General features: G+C 37.6%; 1 protein-coding gene across 1 annotated transcript; it reads left to right on the forward strand.

Annotated features, from left to right (window-relative positions):
* Positions 1-64: 64 nt before the first annotated feature.
* Positions 65-10784, forward strand: LOC112568899. The gene is made up of 7 exons (XM_025246441.1): positions 65-203; positions 474-549; positions 2374-2538; positions 2943-3025; positions 6552-6601; positions 9588-9635; positions 9896-10784. Exons 2-7 carry the CDS (start codon positions 480-482, stop codon positions 9927-9929), a joined length of 450 nt encoding a protein of 149 aa, XP_025102226.1. The 5' UTR covers positions 65-203; positions 474-479; the 3' UTR covers positions 9930-10784.
* Positions 10785-11284: the final 500 nt, after the last annotated feature.

The following is an 11284-nucleotide window of genomic DNA, read 5'->3' on the forward strand; positions in this document are numbered from 1 at the left end:
GTAATACATAAGGGCTGAATGCTGCAGTATAGAAACATTAAAAGACTGTATTTATAACCACGAATACAGTAGGAGGCGATTTCTGAAAAAAGCGGATTCAGCTTTTACCTACAGGGATTGTCTTCTCTGAGTCACATCACGACTCATTCATTCACCAAGAAGTCTTTAAAATAGGACCTCTGCTGACACGATCACATCACTAGGTACGATCTATCTTTTACTTAGTTTTTTGCAGGTGTATAGGTATATATATCTGCATGTGAGTGTGTTTATGGGTATGAGAATGTGTATGTGTGCGTACATTTTATGTGCGTGTGTGTTCGTGCATGACAAGACACTGGAGGCAGTGAGGAAAATGGATGCTTTAAAAGAAAGAAAAAAGGAATCTTTAAATTGTTTTATGTGATAGGAATGTTTTTTTTTCTCATCATCTACCTTTTACGATTTTTGTGCATCTTTTTTTACCTTGGTAGTTTTCCATGGAAATCATGCTAAAGAAACATCTTCTGCTGATCACCATGCTGTTCTGGGGGAACATTTTTACCGATGGTAGGTTTTTTTTTGCACCCCGAGTATCCTTAAAAGATACAAACACTTTTCTGTTTCTTTCTCTTATAGTGTCTGCCAAATTTCATGCTAGTGAAATGTGACTGAAGTATGTAAAACACAACCTGATTTCGTAGAGGCCACTTGTCCTGCTTTAAACATGCAGTAACTGTGTCTGCAATTTGTCAGGATATATTTCTAAAATCTCTGATTGTTAAGACGTTTTACTGACTCATACTAACATAGACAATTTCAAAGATTGTGCCAACAGCTACTTGAGCGGCCCGGTGGCGCAACGGTTAGCGCCTGTCACCAATACAGTGAAGGTTGGCTGCCCTGAGTTCATTTCTCGTCTCGGGCACGCTGTTCTTTCTCTGCACGTGGCATCTGTTTACAGGGCTAGCTGCCTTGACGTAATAGCGTCTCAGTTGCTGGCACGGCGTTAAACACCTATTCCCCCGACAGCTACTTCGAAAAAGTTTTTAATAAAAGCAACATCTATGTTCATCCTGCCTGTCGGGCGATGGTGAGTAGGTCGTGCACGGGACTACTCACCTTTATAATTTAGTTCTGGTCACCCAGCGCCAAACACTCTCTACTGTGCCTTCTATTAAATTCTTCCCCAAAGTGTTACAAGGTCAAATCAGAACAGGCTAAGCTGCAAGTGGTTTCTGGTGGTTTCTAGTGTCCTACGGATATTAAATTCTCTGAACATAGAATTTATAGTTTTGTATAAGATGCAAAGCGGCCTCCTCAGGGACTTGTCCCGGAATGCCTGGATTCTATTCTTCTCTCCTTATCGGAAAGCAGAGTCCACATCTGTAGACAGGATCGGTGCAAACCTGTACAGATTGTTTTAGTAAAACGGATATCGTGGATGCGCCAGACAATAACAAACAATAACATTGCTAAAGTTGCTGTTATGAGCTGATGCGGATATCTGACGTTGAGATGCTGACTTTGGTGAAGGTGGGCACCAAGTACTTAAAGCTGTCTACTTTTTCGAGCTGTACTCCTTTCATGCATGTATATGCTTTATCGTCGCCAATGACTATAATTTCACTCGTGCCATTCCATATTCATATCAACTATCAGTCTAAGGTAAAGGATTACAGTCTTAGTTCCTGCTATCATTTCGAAGTGAGTTAAATAATGTAGGTTGTAGATTGGGCCTTTACCGATGGAAATGAAAATCTGTTTGTCTTGAAGAATTAAACGCATATGTTTTCCAGAAAAAAAGTTTGAACAATTTTGAATAATTGTTTTCCCTTAAGCTTTAAACCCAGGGCTGAACTACCGAGGGTAGATTGAGATTCAGGTCAGAGTTTTCTTTACAGAAGCATGTGGATATGTAATGTCTCATCCCTCCCACTACATGTTTCCTATGTCATTGCAGAATAAGGCAGCTCTCTTAAGTAAGGCTTTAACATGCAAAGCCATTCGGCTCTTCTGTTCTTACTGGTAAAATTAATTAAAGGAAAGTCGTTTGATAATCGAATAAACATCATTAATTCATACATTGAGCAATGTTAATGGAGTCGAGGAAAATCCCATAACACACTCATATATGCAAACATGAGAGCATAAACACACATGGAGACACACATATTCTCAAACAGATGTATCACGGGCTTTTTCTTTTTTCTCACTTTTTCTAGTTTTCATGCTACCCATTAACAGAAGCATTGATTTTTTAAATAACTCTTTTTTCAGATTATACATAATTTGTTTATTTTTAATAGAGAAATACAATTTATACTTATTTATTTCCGTCTAGTACATTATTAGTGAGGTAGTGCGATAAAATGTTTTATTTTTCGTTATCAGGGTTACAGAATAATACAGAAGACAAACCAGATGTATCAAAAGAAACGACAACTCTAACAGTTAAAGACAACAATGTCCAGTCTACTGACAATTCTTTTACTATCAAAGTTGCTTCTGGGTGCACAGGAGGAGGTGTTGCGTTCACTACCATTGTTTCAGTTATGTGTGAGTCTCATTAAATTGTCTTAAAATATGACACTTAACTACACTTGTTTTCTTACATTGTATGAATAAGTTACATAGTATGCAGTAGAAGGGAAGAGTGGATTTCCCTGCATCAAATAATAACCATATTAGCGGCTCAAAAAAACTTCAAAGAGTTTAGCCAACTTATATGAGGTAACGGTCAATCCTATTCAGCTCCAATTTTCCTTACGCATGAAAAAGAAACTTCTATTAAGCTTGGCGTATAACATATTAGATTCATTATATTTGTCGTTGTTTTTGAAATATTGTTGATTGAAAGATAAAACACTTTATTGCATGCTATCTTAAAGGTTGTCAACATGCGAAAATACATTTTAAGCATTACCAATGCGCTTATTATAGTTGTTACGGTTATTTTTCAGGGAGAATACTGAAAAAGAGACGGAGCAATAAAAACAATTATGGAGATAAGAATAATGACAACGGGACACCTTGGGTAAACGAAGTAGGTAGTATCTGAATAAATAATAAATAAAAATAAATTATTGCGATATATTAGAATACATTTGACTGATTATATATAATTCATTGGAGCCTCAGTTAGCGAACGCTTCCGATAGTGAACATTTCGGATAACGAACAAAACATCCGTTGAAAATTTGCACCGGATAACGAACAGCCACGTCACCCACATGCGACCGAACGGCATGTCTGACCAAGTATCATTCGCGCTCGAGACACAGTTACGATCAGTCGTTCGTTATCTTTATCTGTGCGCATCCTTCTTAGTGATTTTTGTGATTAAAGAAATGTATGCGAAGTGGTGGGAATTGCAACTGTTTGTAGAAAAGTCTTTCCCGAATAGTGCGACAGGCAATAGGAGCCTAAACATGTTCAATGATAATGTGATGTATTACTCAAAGAAAGGTAGAAGCAACAGACAGTGATGGACAAGTTTTGTCCTTCAAACTCAAAGCGACAGAAAAGGGAAGTCACCCCCATTTTACAATGTCACGTGCTCATGGAGGGGGAATCCAAGCAGTAATTCCACCCCTTTCTCCCCACACCTCAATCCACCCACGCCGTCAAAACGGCAAGTTTTCTGATGTTTAAATGCTTCCGTTAATGTTTTTATGTTTATTTAACTCCATTATATTGTATTATAACTGTTGTCATTCAAACAAATACCTATATATATATAGCCTGTAACTTTCAAATATTAGCGAGTCAACTGTGGCTGGGAACCAATTAAATCTATTTCCTTTATTTCTTATGGAAAAAATTGTTTCGGATAACGAACATTTCGGATAACGAACAGTACGGGTAGCGAACAACTTTCCAGAACGGATTGTGGTCGTTAACCGAGGTTCCACTGTATACGTTTTCGAGACAAGGGAAGATAATAAATAAAGATAGAAACATTGATTTTGATAAGTTTACAGCACCATTTCGGTTGAGCGTTTATTTTTGTTATATTATTCTATTAATTTATACTATTTCACGAAAAGGTCAGTTTGCATGGGGCAGGATTAAACAGAGTTTTATCATTGCTGCTAAATTCAAACAAAACAAGCTGTTTACTATTATAACCATTGAAACAACCATTCAAAACTTTGTAAATAAAAGTAAATTATCAATAAATACCTGAAACAAACTTAGAAGATTATTTTGACAGATTACTTTTTTCACATCTACTAAAATTACAAGCTCTTTTAGTCTAAGGCAAGACAAAGTTATATTTGCAAAGTATTTGGTGTAGCGCCTTCATTAGAAACTATTCTCTTTACATATCCTTTGATGATAACCATTTGAATCCGCCAGCTGGACAAGAAGACTGCAGTCTCTAAGCCTTTTTCAGTCTCTTGCCCTTATTTCATTTCTGTGCACCAGTCATTCCTAAAGGTGTGTTGATGCTTATGGAATGCTCTAATCATTTTTCGCATAAAGTAAGGCTTAGTTTTCCTTCTATTATGTAATTACAATGTCATGCGATAACCAGTTTACTATGAGAAAGTAATCGAGTGCATTGTTACGTGCCCATATTGATTAAACTCAGGGATTTTCTTTTAGCACGGGGGGGGGGGGATGTGGTAACGTAAATGGGAAAGTAACAAACGTTTCAATTAAGGTCTAGGGTGGCTTGTTGACAAACCCGAGGGCCCGTAGACAAGGAAAGGAGGGCTTACGGTGCTATATACGGTAGGAGCGCAGAGGTGTTATAAATGGGAGACAGCCTTAATTGGTTAGACCGTTAGAGTGATCCAAGAGCGACCAGCCGGCTGTCAAAGGTGTCAAAAAGTCAACAAAGAGTGACACCCCAGGGGCTTGCACTACCTGTGGAATCTATACGTTTGACATAAACGCCAGAAGTCGTCGCTCTCAAGGGGGGAGTTGTCTGCTGGGTTCACCGCACTCTAAGGAACCGGAGAATTTCGTTTGAAGGTGGTGTTCGTTGGGTGGCTGTGCGTGACATTGCAGTCGTCAAAGACACCACGTGCATGTCCCTGGACTGGGAAAGGCTCGACTCTGTGTCACCTGTAGAGCAGTCGTCGCTCTCTGACCTGGTTGGCAGATCGGGCGAGGAGGAGGACAGAGCACTTTCGAGGGAAAGTCATTGAAGTGGCGCGACTGTCGGCTGAAGTAATGGTCTCCACCAAGCGATCATTGTGAACCCACAATAACAAGAACAGCTTTAACATCAGAGCAACCACTGGAATAGTTGAAGTACATTTAACATGTAAAGTACATGGACTCCCCCCCTAGACGAGTCTTTACATTTTATGTATTTGTTTGTTTTTATGTTAATTAAATGTTTTCCTATAAGTTACATCACACGTCAAGTTTTATATTCGGGGAACGCCAGGGTCGGGGGCTCGTGAGACTCGTGGTAAAGTGGTTGATAAAGTGTGAGTATCGCAGTATGGTTCCCATGCAACTTAAGTTGACGTAGGTAGTGAGAATTGAACTTAACTCTCGCCCACGTGCCAAGTTTCTTGGGGCCAGTATTCACGTTTAAAACTGCATTTATGTCTTAATCGTGTCTTTCGCTGGATGTTGCTACAAACATTTCGTGAACTGGGAAAACAAAATAGACTAGAGGTGGAACCATTCACCTTTCACGATGCATTGGAACACATGCCCATAGTTCATCTTAGTTTCATGTGCACTAAATACATCCGTCACTTAGCATTTAGCTGCTAAAGAAGGCATGTTGAAAGCCAGAGTATATGCTACTTTTTCCTTCTGTTTATAGAGACTTTTTTTCCCTCTACCGAGACTAACTCTGTTTTGAAAAGCTGGTAGCTTTGGATAAAAATCACTGCTTCTCATCAAATACAGAAGAACACAGATTTGTGTACTCTTCACTCAGAAGAATTTACTCAGAGTAATGTGCAAATATAACTTTTATGAATTTTGAGCAAATAGCAGTCCTTCATTTGATAAAACATTAAAATATGTTTGCATCTGTTAATAGAGAAAATGGTTAAGATCACAATATAACTGAAATATGTGAATGCACTTAATCCAGATATGCTCGCAGCTCATTCGTTAGTTAGCTCAACGAAATGTATTAATTAGTTTTTAAACGTAATCTTTCACCTCATAAGAATTTCTAAGGCTTTAATATATGTTGATCCCACCATTTTTGTACAGTAATAAAGATTTCACATAGAGGCATGCGTTATTATACTATCTATACTGTATATCGTGAAAAAAACATTTGGTTTGGTTTTAAATGCATGTGCAGCCAAAAATATCAAAGAAAACACTTATCTGTGCCTATGCACTACATATTTGCTTTACTAGTAAATTCGAGTGTAATATACTAAAATTATAGTAAAATCTACATGAAAAAGTTTAGAAAAAATTTATCAAGTGTGACGACCTATGGCAGATCAAGCTAAGAGTTGTGGCACAAAACAGGGAACAGTAAAGAAAATGTTGTAAATGTCTTGTATTTGACGTAGAGATTAGATTAGGTAACGACTTTTTTTCCGTAATATGCTGTTAATAAATAAGATTTTTTTCAGAGGGTTGAGTTCATTGCTGAAGATAGAAACGGTTTTCAATTTTTGGCATGGTACGTATAATTTCTCTGGCAATATTTAAATAACATTTTACTCAAATACCTAATATTTTGTTCAAAAATTCGTTTTTATCATATACATAACACTATAAAACTGCCATCTTTCGTTCTTTGAAGGCCTTTTATTTATTTATAGTCTAATCGCTTAGCCCAGCGGTTCTCAACCTGTGGGTCGCGACCCCCCAGGGGGTCGCGACGTGCCTACAAGGGGGTCGCGAAGGTGGTCATTTTTTAAAAAAAGTTTCTTATACTGGTATTAGTGGAATTAGTTTACATTGTGTAACCGAGTGGTGCGGGGGCTCAAACTCCAAATCTCTTCTTCCTATTCAAGTACACTGTCTCGGCATGCAGTGACTTCTCACTTCCAAAACTCAAAACACAATCTCCCTCTCAACAATTAAGCCTCCAATCTCCCTCCTCTCGCCTTTTGCCCTCTTTCTCCCCCAATCTCTCATCGCTGACTCCCCTATATTACACCACCATATTACAAACAACTGACAAGATGAATGCTTTCGTCCGAAAAATTTCGTTGTGGACGCAAAAGATACGCCAAGAAAATATTTTTGATATGTTTCCGTGCTTGTGTAAGTGCAAGGCTGACAACTTGAATCTTGATCAGGTGAAGAATGTAATTATTGCCCATCTAAACGGACTGCAAGAAAGGTTTCAGCATTATTTCGCTGAAATTGATGTGACTAAATACGATTGATTCGTAATCCATTTCTGGCTGATCCTAGCACAAGCGGGTTGTCCACGCAAGAAGAAGAGCAGCTCATCGACCTTTCGAGTGACCAATCCCTGAAAATGGTCTTCCAAACAACACCAGTGACAACATTTTGGATTAGCATCAACGGTGAATATCTTCTCCTTTCTGAGAAAGCAATGAAAGTTCTGCTGCCATTTTCAACTTCGTATATGTGTGAGCAAGGATTTTCAGCATTGGCAGCACTGAAGTCGAAATACAGAAATCGTGTGGACGCAGAGGCTGAGCTGCGAATAGCAGTGGGTACGAACATCGCACACAGGTTCGCTTCTTTATGCAACAGCAAGCAGGCTCAACCTTCTCATTAATCAAAGTGAGTGTCCAATAAAATAATATTTATTAGCTTTAGTAAAATTTCATTAACAGTTATACTTCTTGCAGATACGAACTTTGCTCTTCCGTTGTTGAATTGCATTGATTTCCTCGACGCGGCGTTCGAGGTTAGCTAAAGCTGCCCCCCCCCCCCCGCTCTTCCACCGACCTAGCTGGCTAAGGGGGGTCGCGGACGTACCAGTGTTCGTCAGGGGGGTCGCCACATGTAAAAGGTTGAGAACCGCTGGCTTAGCCTGATTAAAAATAATCAAAGAAAAAACTAAAGCTCTGGAAGCAATACTGGTCATTGTATCAAACTTGTTGTGAATTATTGGTAAAGCAAAGCACCAACATATTCTTTAACTTACAAAAAATATACCACGAGACTACTTCTTGTTGAAAGTTGATTCATTGCGGTACCATTGCAACATTACCCATAAGATTATTCATAAATTCATGAATATAACTTGACAGTTATTTGTTTTATAGATTAGTTTCATTAGAGAGCGAAGACTGTATATGACAAATGTACCGGCCAAGCTCAGTGCCTACGTTTTCGCTACCAGGAGAGGGAGATGGACGATACCAAAATTATCTCCAGAGACAATACCCTTGAGATTCGCCGCAAAAGAAACTAAAATCCTTCAACGTTTTCCACATGAACACACATATAAATAGACGAGATTCAAATGTATCCTACTCTTTACGCGATTCTAAGCAGTTTTAGTTTGCATTTAAAATCCCTTTAATCCTTAGCATAAGTAAAGTCATGCTGAAAATACAGAACCATCGTTGAGGTGCTGCTAGCAGAAGACACTGGCCCAAGACCAGATAGGGTTAGTTAAACAGATTGTTTTGTGATCGAGAAGCATCTTCAGCATCCGTGGGCCTATATTACAACTTCATAAAACATGTTTTTCAGCGTCTGGCACGAGAGCTTGAGAAATTCAAATAATCACAAGGCTTTATTATAGCTGAACGCGGGCAAAACTGCTGGATAACAAATAGGAAATTACTCTCACACCACAGCGGGAGTGCATCAAGGGCTAACTCTATCACCTGTGCTGCTCGATATATTCCTGGAGAACACCATGCATGAAACCCGCCAAGACCATCAAACCATTTTCATCGGTGTAAGAATGATTTGCAAGATCTTACCAACAGAATGAAAGACTTTTAGACCTCATATTAAATGCAGAATAGCTATGATAAGAGTGAATTCGTAGCTATTGGAAACGGAAACGTAGAGATCAACATAAACGGGGTAAGGCTTGAATAGGTAGCCAGTTTTGATTTGGGAACCACCTTCCAAAGCAACGGCAGCTCCATGACATATACTTACATTAGGATCAGGACACCACTCAATACGTTTCATTGCCCCTTAGGAAACATCTAATAGACGTGTCATATTTTATCAAATAAATTAAAATTATTGCCTTTACAACATGTCTTGTAAATAAGGCTTTGAAAAAGTTACCTGTATTTATTTAAGATACAAAATTCACATCTATTCTATGCAAAATTTAGTTAAAATCTAGCTCTGTCTACATTGTCATATAGTTGCTTTATTTAATATTCTTTGCTTTTTATACTATATCACAATGTTATTTTGTATTAGAAGTAAATTAGCTGATATCTTGAAAAAAGTTTGCATAGTCTTAAAATACAATTTTGCGAAAAGTTTTTATAAGAAATATGAAAATAATATTTTTTAATTGTACAGTGTTTATACTGCTTATACCATTAATATTATTACACCATTTGTCTATTTTTCTTCTTATTACTAACTATTGTTGCACATATTGCAAGATTGGTGATAACTGTAAGTACAGAGGGGGATTGTTAGACTAGTCCTATGACTAAATACAAAAACTAACTCGCTTTATACTTTATAATCCATTTCAGCACGCGCGAAATACGGACAGGAAGAGAAGATATATACCAGAATAATAGGTGCGTCAGTTATTTTGTGCTTGTTTGTGTGTGAGTGCACTGCGTACGAGGTTGCGTGCGTGTGTGTGGACGTTTATGTTTGTGTGATGTGCGTGTTTGGGAATTGCGTGCGTGTGTGTGTGTGTGGGGGGGGGGGGGTGAGAGAGAGAGAGTATGTGTAAAGTATTAATTTTTAAAAATCATGACATTTGCTTGAACAAATTCGTTAAGAAATTTGTCCGCTTTGTCAGAGAAACCTGTTTACGTGTTTTTATTTACAGTCCAGTGCCTCAACGCATACAGTGGACCTACTAAGCTATAAATGTTTTCACGTTCATTAGCAGCAGTTTATTTATCATTAACTGAAAGGGGATGATATAAATTTGGTTAGTATGAGATTGGTAAAGCCTGTTTATAACTATTTAAAGGGAATATTATATGCTTAGTTTTTTTTTAATAACTTTTTAATATCATGTATTTTAAGAATGTAAATCTTTTGAATTACAAAGCTGCACTATAAGAAACGTGAAGCGACTACAAATTTTATTGTCAATATTTCAACTTTTATTTAGACATAACAATTCACATCGCATCCGCTTATAATTACAGGATGAAATTTGTATTAGTACATATTAATCAATTGCTTTTTGTATTATACTTTAACATAGCGACATATGTTTGTTTTGAATACACTGCTGCGCACAAACATTGTAAAACAATTGAGACAAGTCTTGCAGGAAACGAATGGCTAAGTTGTGAGAGTACTAAATTAAGTATTTGTAAGTTTGCTTTTATAAAAACAATTAAACGATTAGCATACCTTTGTGTTATTTTCTGACTTTGGTGAGTTTTTATTGCTCAAAGACCTCAAACAAGTGTTAATATGTTGGATGTTTTTTTCACCTTCAGCTAGACAATTTGAGGTTAACGTTAGTCTATTTTTCATGTAAAATTTCTTTGTTTAAAACTTTTTACTCATTTTGTTTGAGATAAAGCAGGCGAAGGTGGAACATGGTGTTACTGTTTTAAGATACCTTTCTCGTGGTTGTAACAAACCGGTTCTTTCTTTCTGAGCCTTTACTTTTTTGAACGACATTGTCATAGAATGGTTTTTTAAGCAATTGAAACGATAACACATAATTCTTCAACGGATGGATGCATTAATAAATGTGATGGAACAAGTATGCTCTTTTGTTGCTCTTTCTAAAAATTGTGGGGTTGTGAAAATCATTGCACCAACAAATTTTCAATCTTTTGCGTACTTTTTATTCCTAGTCACACTGCCTCCTCAATGCACCTGACATGTTTAGTTTGATCTTTACAGGTTATCGATGAATAACAACCAAATCAAATCAAATAAAATTTTGTTGTTTGTCCCAGGAAGTCCAAGACAAAAAAATTTTTGCTTACAAGCCCAACCACATGCAAAAAAGTAATATGAGCATAGTAAACATAGTATGAGCATCACACAACATAATTGCCAGACATAACAATAGGCATTCAACACACACGCACACCTACACGTTTTCTCACATACATGCGACACCCCTAAGAAGGATGGCAGGTGGTATGGCAACCTTATGAGTCATTGTGACTTTTATACAGGATTGAGATGGCTGCTGGCACGAGGGATCTCTGGTAGATAGTTCTTCGCGCACCTGCAAATTTGT

This window comes from Pomacea canaliculata, linkage group LG7 (assembly GCF_003073045.1).
Source record: "Pomacea canaliculata isolate SZHN2017 linkage group LG7, ASM307304v1, whole genome shotgun sequence".
Taxonomy (NCBI): domain Eukaryota; kingdom Metazoa; phylum Mollusca; class Gastropoda; order Architaenioglossa; family Ampullariidae; genus Pomacea; species Pomacea canaliculata.

Coding starts and splice junctions, on each gene's coding strand:
- LOC112568899 (XM_025246441.1), top strand. CDS start 480: ATGGAAATCATGCTAAAGAAACATCTTCTGCTGATCACCATGCTGTTC. Junction 3,026..6,551: donor GGACACCTTGGGTAAACGAA/GTAGGTAGTATC, acceptor GATTTTTTTCAG/AGGGTTGAGTTCATTGCTGA. Junction 6,602..9,587: donor GGTTTTCAATTTTTGGCATG/GTACGTATAATT, acceptor AATCCATTTCAG/CACGCGCGAAATACGGACAG.